The 12,617-nt window shown below is 41.4% G+C and overlaps 1 protein-coding gene across 1 annotated transcript in view; it reads left to right on the plus strand.

The window, feature by feature from the left end:
- Positions 1-1,394: 1,394 nt before the first annotated feature.
- st3gal3b (ST3 beta-galactoside alpha-2,3-sialyltransferase 3b) overlaps positions 1,395-12,617 on the plus strand; it is a 35,709-nt gene continuing 24,486 nt past the window's right edge. The window contains exons 1-5 of the mRNA XM_070918535.1: positions 1,395-1,436; positions 3,759-3,906; positions 9,552-9,614; positions 10,138-10,179; positions 11,404-11,446. Coding sequence (XP_070774636.1) covers positions 3,798-3,906; positions 9,552-9,614; positions 10,138-10,179; positions 11,404-11,446 — 257 coding nt within the window. The 5' untranslated portion in view covers positions 1,395-1,436; positions 3,759-3,797. The remainder of the gene's footprint in view (positions 1,437-3,758; positions 3,907-9,551; positions 9,615-10,137; positions 10,180-11,403; positions 11,447-12,617) is intronic.

Raw genomic sequence — 12,617 nt, forward strand, 5'->3', positions numbered from 1 at the left:
ATAGTTTATTCAGTCTAAGAAGTAGGAGAGTTTTCTCAACCCATGAAGGGTTTAATCCTCCAGTTTATCACTGGACAAGAAGGGTATCAAAAAAATTGTAACCTGAAAAGTAACTAAAGCAGTCAGACAAATGTAGTGGGGTAAAAAGTACAATATTTGCCTCTGAGATGTAGCGGACCAGAAGTATAAAGTTACATAAAATGGAAATCAAACTCAAGTAAAGTACAAATATCTCGAATTACTACTTACTTTGTTACATTCCATCCATTCATGAGTTGATAACTCATATTTCATGTACAGTGATTTAATATTCTCCTTTAAAATAACATCTGTGATGGCAGATTGTGGTTTAACTTTGTCCGGCACTGAGACAAGAATCTTTTTAAAAGGGCAGGTCTCATTAATAACAGAAAATTACAAACAAACAATTAAGGTTATTTATATCTCATACTGAAAGAATATTGATTGACGTGCAAGACTTGAGTAGAGAGCAAATCTTGTGCTATTACAAGCCTGACAGCGGCTGTATATAGGCTACATGAGTGATTCCTGTTACTTCTTATACATGAGTGCGTTATTTGCTTTCTATATGCAGGTGTGTATGCATGCATGCATGACGCTGGTTGAAGTAGTTTCCTAGTATGAATGATGAGCCCTCAGTGACTATGGCTCCTGTAGGTGTGGGGCTGTGATCTGAGACCAGTCATACTTAATACATTATTGTTGTTTTTTTTTAATACCTTTCATACCTACAAAATATTCAACTTTTCTTCACCACTAATAACTGGTCTTTGGATTTCAGCAAATTCAACCATGACTGTAGGATAAAAACATGCCTCTCACACCTGTACAGTCAATCCAAAAAATAGTGCTGAGCAAGCACATACCATTAGTGTGGGGCAGGCAGTTCGACAAGCTCTGTACATTATTGCATCTCTTTTACTGCTGCCGAGCAGGGACAGGGTTACAGTTGGGTGGGGGGTCGATGTGTCTGCTACAATGCGATGTTAACAGCTGACGTGCGGGGGGGGGGGCACCACGTGAAGAACCAGATGAAAAGGTGCATTCATATTAGCTCTGTTAAAACAGGAGGGGGCCATCATAATATAGAGGCACCTCATGCGACTGTGGGTGTCACGCTCTTTAGCTGTACACCAGCGAGCGGCTGCTGCGGATGATAATGTTGATGGAGGAGGTGGGGGGGGGGGGTGCTTTTTCATTGTACCAGTCTTGATGCGAGGCAGAGCTGTTAAGACAGTGTAGGGGAAACGCGCAGTCAGACCGGTCGTCTTGTTCTTACAGACCCGGGTTACTTTCACGGATTTCATTACGATGGCTTGGAGAGGAGGGAGAACACGGTCGTTTTATCGGCCAATCCATTATTTAAACTAAGACTGGTGTTGTTTCTGTGCCGAGGACTCAGAAGAAAAGAAAAGGTAATGTCTACAATTAACCCAATCAATTGGAAATGTTGCTACGCCGTGTTTTACTCGACAATGATGGTGGTGGTTAATTCTGACAAACCGTTGGTCCAGGGTTCTCTAACCTCCGCCGGATTACCTCAGCATTGTTGTCTTGTGAGGCGTTGGTACACTCGGTGTTGTTACATACCATTATTCCTCCTACATGTGTGGACTGTTTCGGCCACTGATTGCTCTTGTGTTGTTACACTGCAGGCCTGCCGCCGGGATCAAGGCAAATTTCCTACTATGCCAACGTAGCGTTGTTAGCATAGCGACTGGCTAACCTAAGCTAACAGCAACCCTCCCGCTAGCTGTTTGATATTCTCTTTCGTCTTTTCTCCAGTGTTTACCTTCTCTGATTGTAATCCTCTGGCAAACGTTAGCTAGGTTCGTATTTTCTCTTTACAACTTCAGCGTAAACGGAGCCTTCAAAGTGAGATAAACCCACAGGTAATCAGTAAGTACACATTGTATCCGGAGAGACTTGAATTATGGCATCGCAAAGTTCCGTTATGTTTGTCTTGCTAGCTGCTGAACTTCGTTTGCAGTTAACGAGTCGCGTAGTTTACCTAGTTAGCGAGGTAACGTTACCGTTAGAGACCTAACTAATCTTCGACATGGCTTGAAATAAATGCAGAAGAGACGAGAGTGGTGCGAGGGGTCAGTCAGTGCTTCTGAAACCGCTACACATTGATGTGAGAAGGTAAAACATCACACTGTGGCACTGTTACCGACGGTCGTGGTTATGGTCGTTTCCCCCCTGCTCAATCACATTTTTTGCTTTACTTTTATAATATAGCCTGATTGTAATTTCCAGTTAGTTGCATAATGTTTGAACACTCTTCTGTTGCAGGTAATCTAGTAATGCAATATCTGAAAGGGGGAAATTAACCCTATGTTTTCACTGGACTCCAAAGAGTTGCACTGGTGTAGCTGCATGCTGGTGTACATTTGGATACATTGACATATACAGTAAAAGCCCAGTCAATATGAGTGAACAATCTGACCTCATGTCAGTTTGTCAGGTAACTTTCAAAGTATGGACAATTTGCAGTTTATTTAGTCAACCTATAGAGGTATTGGTTGGAGAGTTGTGTTTTTTGGAAGATAAGCCACATAGTATCAACAGGTTGCATTTTATTTTAGGGAACCAGTAGAGTATTAACAGGTTGTTTTTTTTAACCCGGTGGATAGCATCTGTTGCCTCATGTGGATTATGAGCTGCTCTGAACTGCTCTTTTGAAATGCATGGTTTTGCAGAGGTATTACAGTCTTATCTGAGCTCAGCTCTGCTCAGACACCTCCCTGTGCTTTATAGTCCCTCATTTGCACTTGCCTCTAGCAGTCCTCAGGATGAAGCATAGTTGCCCCAGACGGAATTTGATATATAATTTTCCAAACATGTCACATCTGAGAAATTCTGCACAGCATGTTGTGTTTCAGCAGGGCCTGTTTTTAATGAAAGCTGTATATCATGCTAAGATAAAAAGAAATGTGTCTGGGGTTTGAATGCAATTGCGCAGTGCTGAGTTACAGTCCATAAGTCAGTGAGGTAATTAGCAGAGTTTGTTCAAAACAGGCAGAGTTTGTTCAAAACAGAGACCAGACCACACAGATGAGTAATGGGTTGTCTTGTCTGCTGTCAGGCGACATGTAGACTGGACATGATTCACTGCGTGTTGTGTGGCATATTTTGCTGGTTTGATATATGTATAATCTGTACAGTCCATATCGCGATCTTGTGTGTCTGAGGCAGGTCGGTTAAGGTTAACTGAGATTACCTAAAGGGACTTTTTTTTTTATCACTGTCTGAATGAGCCAACAACGATGATTGGGTAACACAGACCCCCTTTATCACATAGCTGACATATGCAGCATCTGCAGCAGGCAGGGTGTGGCTTCCTGTAAACATTACTGTTTGTGGAGAATGTTGTTTAAGGGATGCTTTGACAACTGATAAGTAGTAGCGTGTAGCCACCATGTCCACTGTTTCACAAAACATAGTGACCACAAGAATGTATGTTCTTTCTCTAATTGGAACAATCAATATTTATCAATAATAGCAGTTAATGTTGAAATCATTAGAGAGCGGTTGTGTATGTAACCAAGGGAAGAGACACCTAGTCCCTCCTTCCCCACTCCCTCTGTGTGTGTGTGCGTTCCTCTTAGCTCTTGCTGTATGTATTGCCTATTGCCTTGTTGGTTTTGTCAGTTTTGTTTCCTTGTTGCTGACAGATGAATTTGTCTTTTGGGTGTGTATAAATACTATGTCCCTGTCCCCTCTTGTCATTTCAGGTGATGACCTGGATGGTGCCATGTGAATGACTGAAGACCATGAAGCCCACACACAAGCTGCTGTTCGTCCTGTGCCCCATGCTGGTCCTGGGCTTTATTTACTACTCCTCCGGGAAGCTACATCTACACGTATGGGGCCAGAAGCCTCGTAAGTGACATCTCCAGTCTGAGTGTTTGTAACATTTTATTCATCACCTGATCATCCATCTGTCATCGCCCATTGAAAGCTACATGTGTTTTTATCTGTTTTATTGAGCAAATCTGTCTCTGTTTTGCTGTCTGCCTCTCTGTGCTGACTGCCAGTTAACCGTCTGTCTATTTCAATCTGTTTTTTGGATTTTATTTTCTAGTCTCTCCGCTGAACCGGTAGGATGTCAAGCTGTGTGTTGGCGTCTCAAAACCTGTCTGTGTCTGATATTAAATTGGTTTTTCATTCACTTAACCAGAGCACCGGATGTTATGGGAAAAGTTTAATCAGGTTTTCTTGTACATCCAGTGTTCGTTGTTCTCTTTCTGCTACCTAAAACCAGCCCATGTGGGTTGCCTCACTATTGACAGATGTGTTAACCAAATAGATGAAAGCCAGTGTATTTATTTTCTCATGTGCTGTTGTAGAAGAGAGGAAATGGCATTTTGAGATTTAGATGATGAAACTCACTTCAACTGAAGATGCAGTTTTGCAATGCCCTATGTAAGATGTTGAAAAGGCACGTTGTCCAATTTCCATTTAAAAATACCCCTGGTATGTTTGGGTGTTCGTTATGACTCAGTGTTATTTCCTTGTAATGTTGGATATCCTGACTTTTTGAGTCCATATTTAGAAAAGTAATGATGGCGGACCTGAACTGATGGGGGGGGGGGCTTATGTCACACTGTGTAGGTGCCCTGAAACAGTTGTCAAAATCCAGCAGAGGGGGCTAGAAGATTTCCCTCTAACTATTTTAAAACTTTCTTGCCTGTGCACCCTGGAGAGTGTATTTTCCAGGAAAACATTCTCAGGGAGCTGCTTTTGGTACAGATAACACAAATATCAGTGTTTTGAACCCGAGTGAGAGCCTGGCCAGAGGGACAGCATGCTGTCTAAAGTGTAAAGCTTGGAGAAAAATGTTTATCTCCCTTGTGTTGTGTCCTTGATATCTTCACACTGGCTGTAATGTAAAGTTTTGCTATGGAACTGGAGTAAATTTTGAATCATAGACCTAACCAGTTTGGATTAGTCTTAGTCTCCTCTGACGGAGGACTCTACTCTTTTAACAACCTCTTATATGATGGTTCAGGATGGCATGCTGAAGCCAGGGCTGACGCTCTGGTGTGGCCCTTAATCAGTTCACACTGCTCACATGGCTCAGGACCGATTATCAGCAGCTGACTCTGCTTTTACTATTGTCATCAGGAATATTTGTCGTAAGCTCACAAGTCTCACTCTTTAATGTTCTGAAAATTTGAAATTCTATTTTTATTTTTATTTATAAGTTGCTCTGCCAATTTCCTGACACAGGGCCTAGTAATATTTCTGTAAATTCCTCCTTGGCTCAAATGTCATGATAACGTCTAAATATCTGAATATACATAGTCAATTATGAAATTGTTGAGAAAATATATTGGTGCTTAAACATCCAAGGGGCTTCTGAAGCAGTCAAGCCATGGAGATAAACATACTGCAGAATAACTTTCATCTGCCTGTGAGAGAACAGAGAATGCATTTCTTCCTCGGTGTCGTCGCTTTCTTTTCAACTCATCACTTGTTCTCCAGCTGTTGCTCTCACTGTGAGGAGAAATAGGACTTCACATTTTCCTTGTCTCATGTGCCAGTGGTGCAGGCATTGATTCTTTCTTTTTATCTGTAAAAGTGTTCTGTTATATTTGAACATTGAGCTCTACCATAAACAGAACTGTGTGAAAGTCAAAAGACAAGACCTAATCAAATAGAAGACTTCAGCAATGTTACTGTCTGAAAGGGCCGTCAAACCAGCACTGAAGTCATTGCTATCAATGTTTGCTTATTTCATTGTGGAGTAGGTAAGTACTGTCTGTATTGGAGAACCTGACCTTGCTCTGCCTCTCTATCTTATACTATGTGATGTACTGTTACACTTCGTTGATATTGTGGTGGCCATGGCAAACTGCCCTGATGTACATGAGTCCAAAAGTCACTGTAAATTCATATACTGTAGATTATATTGTTTATATAGGTGGCTTTCGTGTTCCCACATAACTGAGTTTGATACACTGAACATTTCTCTTTTATATTTCCGAAAAACCTCCCTGTTTTTGTGTGTTGAGTCATTGACAGCACGCCTGATCGACAGATGACCTTGGCTGTGTGTTTAATAGCGCAAAGCAAAAGGAGAGGAGCTTTGATTTCATTGAGAAATATTGGCTCTCTGCATTACTGCGGTGCCAGATGTTTGGCTTAAAGATGGTCAAAGGGGAAAGATGAGCATGCGGATGGTCTCTGCTGCCCTCTGCCCCGGTCAGCTAAGCTATGCTGTCTCACTGAGAGGATCAAAAATCTGAATAATCTCTCTTTCTCGTTCTTGACTCACCCACTGCACCAGAGACAAATGGAACATGCAGAGGCTTATGCCCTGCTCATCATATACAAGCGGTGAAAACAATGAGCCTCATTAATGCAGAATCTGGGCCTCTGATCCCATGTTAGTTGTATTTTCAACAAGCCTGGGCATTGACAAGCTGGTGTCCTGTAGAAAGTGTATGTGTGGGCAGTGGGCTGTGACAGGAGCTGGGTTTAACTAGCTGCTGTATGCAGATCCACCAGATGGTCACCACATTCAGAATGTTTGTGCCCTCTCCAGTTTGTTTCTTCTTCTTTAGCCCCTGTTTTATGTATGTGTATCCAGCATTGTTTAAGTAATAATTCCTGTAGTCATTGATGAGATCAGAGCGGAATTCTGTTCCTGTTTTGTTCGATTTTTTTCCTTTTTTGTGTTTTTAATTTTTTTTTTCCTTTTTCGCGTAGGATTTATTTTCCATTATGGCCAGAGGCAGCATTTCCTGTGGTCATTTGTTTTACGCTGTCATATGACTCTGCCTGCTAGCTACCTCGGAGTGTCAGTTTCAGAGTAGGTTCATGTGACTGTTGTTCCTCTGTCAGCTGGAGTGGATGTTTGACTCTTGTAAGGCTGGACTGATGAGGGACCCCTGTCCACTTTACCTGTGTTCTTTCATCAATAGAGCCTTCTTATTTTCCTGCTAACGTAGTTGGTGTCTGAGTTGTACTCATTGTAGCTGCTCCAGTAATGCTCTCAGTTAACATGGTCAAGAACTGCTGTGGCTGACACAAAGGCCTGTCAGCTGCCACTTGTATCTCTGGCTGTCTCATTCAACTCTGAAACTATAATCAAAGCCTGTGCAGCTATGATGAAATAAATTCACACAGCCTGCTCACAGCAACTGCTTTGTTAAAACCTTAAAAAAACTGTTTGTTGTTGTGTGCACTTAATAAGCAGCTGTACAAGTAATGCGATGATGTGTGCCTGCACAGACATGAACGGGCAGTCTTGTTGTTAATGAAGCAAACATTCTATCGCCTCCAGCTTGCTTTGAGTGTCAATACAGCCAATTACAATACAGCTGTTGCCATTGATCTGTATTCATGTTTCATGGTGTGAGACAACTTTGCAAGTATAAAACGATGGTGACTTTCCTGGTGCAACAGGGCAGAAATTATTGTTGGCCTTGTTTAATAGGTAGTACTTAGGAGGTGCAATCAAATCACTATTTTCTAATGTGTGTGTGTGTGTGTGTGTTTGGCTATATTGATACACACTAAGTGATGGAGAATAGAAGGCTACAGAAAAAAGGTTTAGGTTTAGCTTGAACAAGGTCCACTGACAGGACGTTTTCCAGACCTTTCCACAGCCACATCTCATGGCTTTCATCAGCAGACGGAGTCTGCTCAATTGTCATGGAAATGGTTCACTTGTTATCACGTCACCTTAGTATGGCATATTGGTCTTTTGATAACAGGTTTTTGTATTTGGGAAATATCTGAACAGTATATTGTATATTGATTGTATGTGGTCGGATGAGCAAACTCTATCCACTGATGACCAGATGCAGTTTTCTTGTTGTTTTTACGTTTTTGTGCAGTGTGGATGGAGAATGTTAAAAGGAAAATAGTTGAAAAGTTGTTTTCACATGTAAATGGTGGTTTCAGATGTATCCACTGTAATGTGGACCTGGTCTAACATGCACTGTGTCTAACCCTTTTTGCACATAGATCCAACAACATCACTTTTTCAAGACTGGTTTGTGTTTTGGGTCTTTCCCACGACGTGACACAACAGTAGTTGTTGTCATCTTCAACTCTTGTCAAAAGTTGTGGTCTATAACATGGTTAAAGCCAACTTTCTTTTGAATTCAGAGCTTCCCAACAGCGTAGTCCCATATAATGGTTTTCTTTGCTGATAGTAACAGGAACACCACCTCAGGGTGCTAAATCACACTTGAAATTAACACCTGCAAGGTGAGAAATGAATGTGGTCCACCAGCCAAGCTGCTAACATGGCAGCAGTAGAACAACAAGCCAGAACGTTCAACCCTGTCGATTTCACCCCTGAACTGCTTTTCTAAAATAAAACACTGAAATAGCTCATGGTGAAGGTTGTGAGATAAATCCAGTTTACTAATTGTGATCCTGTGTATGTCTTAATATATCCGGAAGAATGTTTTTACACTTTGCTCATAAATCTATAAAGATACATGATCTGTCTAAGTGGGATTCCCCTTCCCCCGTCATTTTGAGAGCTAAACTAGCAGCAAGGTCAGCTGTTGCTCAAGGAATGGGCTCTAAATATTCCTGACCCCAGCGTGGTTTTCAACATCAGGGATTGCCTCCTCTTGTCTCAGAGCTGAAGTCATCGGTGATACGACTATACAGTTTCAGCTGGAACAGAGTTTGAGGTTTACTAATTGGGGGAATTTGATCTGCCTGGAGCCCTCACACGGAGAGGCTGCGTTGTGCTTGCAGCCTATTATAAAAGAGCACATTTTTGTACAACAATTTTACGTTTGCTGACTTTTATGCCTTTTATGTCTTTTCGTCACAAGGAGCACTTGTTGTACTTGTTCTGTTTTGAAGAGGGCTTTGTAGTTTTGTCGTGCTTAATCATCGGCATTTGGACGAAATTACATGGCAGCTGTCCTCTGATTATTTTAATGGAAGCGAGAGAGACATTTTTTTCATTTTCTTCTCCAAAACCTGTGTGGGTTTTTGTTTGAAGCAAACTCTCTTCTTAATTAAAGGTCCTCAGCTTTTATCTGTTTGTTAAAACAAATTATAATGATTAATCTGAAAGGGGAAGCAAAATGGAAATGTGTAGCAGTTGCCAAAATCTTAGCATAATAAACAGGGCTTCAAGCATGTTCAGAGTAAGTCACAGTCATTTGCTGTGGGTCTGTCACTGCTGTTAACACCTTTTTACAGAAGACAGACTTGTGTAATAAGTAATTATTTTAGATTCTTTAACATATGTACTGTATTGTTACTACGCTACTGAATGGCACTTCTGTAATGGTAGATTGGAGGATCAGCATTAAAACTTTTGATGTTTGGTTTCTTTCTGTCTGCCTTTTGTGTGCCTCTGTTTTAGTGCGTCGCCACGGTCTGTGTTTTGCTGAAGAGTTGAAAACATTTTTATATATATATATATATATATATATATATTCTGAGTACTTTGGTCTTGATTAATAGTTGTTTGGTTAATGGTTGCTTCCACAGCTCTACAGTGATGATCTTTTTTCAGTGTCTTAACCCCCTTTTGTTTTCAGAGAATGATGCAGAAGAGACCACTGTAGTCCTGACTAAAGGGGCTGAAGTGAAAAGAATTACAGGTAGAGGAACTGAGACCCTGCCCATTTATACTGGGTGACTGTCAAACTATTGTGAAGCGGGTGATTTTTAAACTGGGCTGTTGAGTTTTTCCTCCCATGGAATATAAATCTCTGCTAACTCAACAATGAAAGCTTTCCATTTTTCCACTTTCATCATTTTTTTCCCCTTTTATTACCAAAAATGTTTGTGCTCATTCACTCACTCAGTCCTTATGGGTAACTTTCAGTATACCACTGCCATAATAATCACAAAAACACAATGGGGGCTTTCTGCAGTTAATTTTCCACTTCATTGGGCTTTCAGTCTTTGAATAAAGATTGAGACTCAGAGTTATAATTCTTCAGCCTACTGGGATTAAAGCTACTAACCTCTTCTCCTCCTCCTCCTCGTCCTCGTCCTCGTCGTCCTCCTCCTCTTCTTGCTCTGTAAAGTCTGACATTTGCAGTTGGCTTTATTTTCAAGTCCAATGCTGCCATAACAGACTGACCTCAAACTGTGCTAACTGACCATTTTGTGTTTCAGAGCTGGAAACAGACATCACCGTGGGACGAATAGTAGGCTCAGGTACATCTGCAGCCCCACCAATCGAACCCCTACCCATCCTTGTTGTCCCTCCGCCATTTAAAAGAAAATGACAGAACCTTTTTTAAACCCTGCAATTTGGGTTGGGAAGCTGGCAACATTTTCAAAAACTAGTCGGCCAACTTTGTCAAACAGGGAAAGCTAAATGTTTCAAAGCAGTTACTAGTTGATATAATACTGAATTCTGAACCCATGAGTGAAGAATTAAACATCTGCTCAGCCATCATCCTCCACATGAAGCTGCAGTGTGATACAACACTGCCCTCTGTTGTCTTGGCTCAGTAACAAGTGGTTGGCCAGTGAAGCAGTCTGCAGGAGTTTTGGTGCAAAATAGTTCCACAGACCAACATTTGTCTTACTGGTAGGACCCTGCTGCTTCAATTTCTCCCAAGCTGTTGCCTCGACTTGGCCCTCTGGCTGCTTTATGCTTCTCTACAGAAACATAATGCACACACACACACTCACCCATCTTGGCTGCTATGGCAAAGTCCCCATCCTCCAGGGCAGTGCTTGGATCCTCCCCTAGCCAGCCGTCACGCATTCCCATTGTTCTTTTCTTTATCTTTCTCCTCCAGCTTCTCTGTGAAGACAAGATCCGCAACCACAGGAGTAATACCACGCTCTTCCTACTTTCAACTAATGCTCATGCTAAACGTAGCACAGCATTTTGCAGACAGAAATTAATATTACATGTTTAGTGTTTTTATAGACCCTGTAATCATCATTATAAAATATAAGACTGCAGTAGATACTCAAATGACATCATTAAAGTGAAGTTCTCATTTCTCCATATCCTAGTTTTCTGTGCTTCTGTCTTCAACCTCAACGCTTCAGCAGGCACCTATTGGCTGCCTCTTTGGTTGTCCATAGGTGATCTCTAACTTCTTTTCTAACTTTTTATTTTAAACTCAACAGATTGTTTTGGCTGGCTTCTCCCTAACCTTGCTTGTTTGTCACAAATCCTTAATTCTAATGCTTGTTTTTCTTTCACATTCGCCATATTGTTTTATCTGTGAAAGACGCACAGGCTGCTCACAACTACAGCTAATGAGCTGATAGTTGACATTATGTAGTTTGGATGACCAGAGCTAATGATCCAACTATATAAAGTTTCAACCCCAAAGATGCCATACTTTCTATCAATGTGATTTGTGACCTGCGTGATAACGGATCATTTCCATCTCTGTTTTTGTCTTTCCCTTCTAGTATATGATAAGCAGGGCTTTCTGCTGCAGCTGGACACAAAACTGTGAGTACATCTCTTTCTAGTAAACATTTGTCATTTAATGTAATGTGTTTAGCAATTCTCCATCGTGTACTGCGTGGGATATTTCTAACTTGTTTTATTAAGAATAGCTGAACTCTAGGTTAGACTTTGACTCCATTCGTATAGATATGTTTTACAGCTTCTTCCTCTGGATACTTATTCATACAGGTTTTGGTTGATCAATAGGGAAACATGAAAAGTAAACCTTCGGCCAATTAATCTCACTTGATTTTTTTTAAACAAACAAATAGCATTTCACTGGAGTCCTAACCAAAACCTGGTGACAAATGCACATATTTAATTGGTGGTCTGAGTAATACATTAGGAGATTTGTGTGAAATGAGATGGTAGTTTGTGTTTTTCCCGTTTATTCCAGAGCGGCTGTGGTTTGTCAGGGTGAGAACATGCTACATTGAGTCATTATGCTGCTGCATTGTGTCAGCACATCTGTTGATACGTGTATAATTCCCTGAATTGGTTTGACACTCTTGCTCTAAACTGCCATTATAAGGCCCCTTTCTCCACCCCCCCCCCCCCCCCCCCCCCCACACACACACACACACACACACACACACACACACACACACAACCCCCACCATTACCATGCAGGCAATAATCATATGCTGCCATCACCACCCTTGCAGGGCACGTTTGTCCACACTCTGCACTCACGCTGTAAGCACTATGTCAGCACACACTTTAAGGTGGTTCTCACATGGGTTCAGTTTATCTGATACAGCTCCTTACATTATATCTACAGTGTAATTAATTACTCCATAAGAGCACATGCATACAATAGTGCAATTCATCTTAAAGCTAGTAATTAGTTTTGTGACTTGGGTCATTTATTCCCACTGGTGGTCTGGCTGATGGAAAATGCTCCCTAGATTTCATTCTCACCAAATCACTTACCAGCCTGAGGCCAATTAAGGCTGCAAGTGAACAGCATTCTAGCATATTGAAATATATTATTTAGCATAGAAGAGCTTCAAATTGTGCACAAGCAGACCCCAGTCAAGCCCCTTCTCCTGCCAACTCTGATTTTCAGGCCTCACATAGTGCTAAGACTTGGGCCTCTCTCCCTTCTCCTTGTTTATTTGAACTAGATTCATGGCATACACCAGATTATTAATGACCATGCTAGTAATCTGGA

This window comes from Enoplosus armatus, chromosome 14 (assembly GCF_043641665.1).
Source record: "Enoplosus armatus isolate fEnoArm2 chromosome 14, fEnoArm2.hap1, whole genome shotgun sequence".
NCBI lineage: Eukaryota > Metazoa > Chordata > Actinopteri > Centrarchiformes > Enoplosidae > Enoplosus > Enoplosus armatus.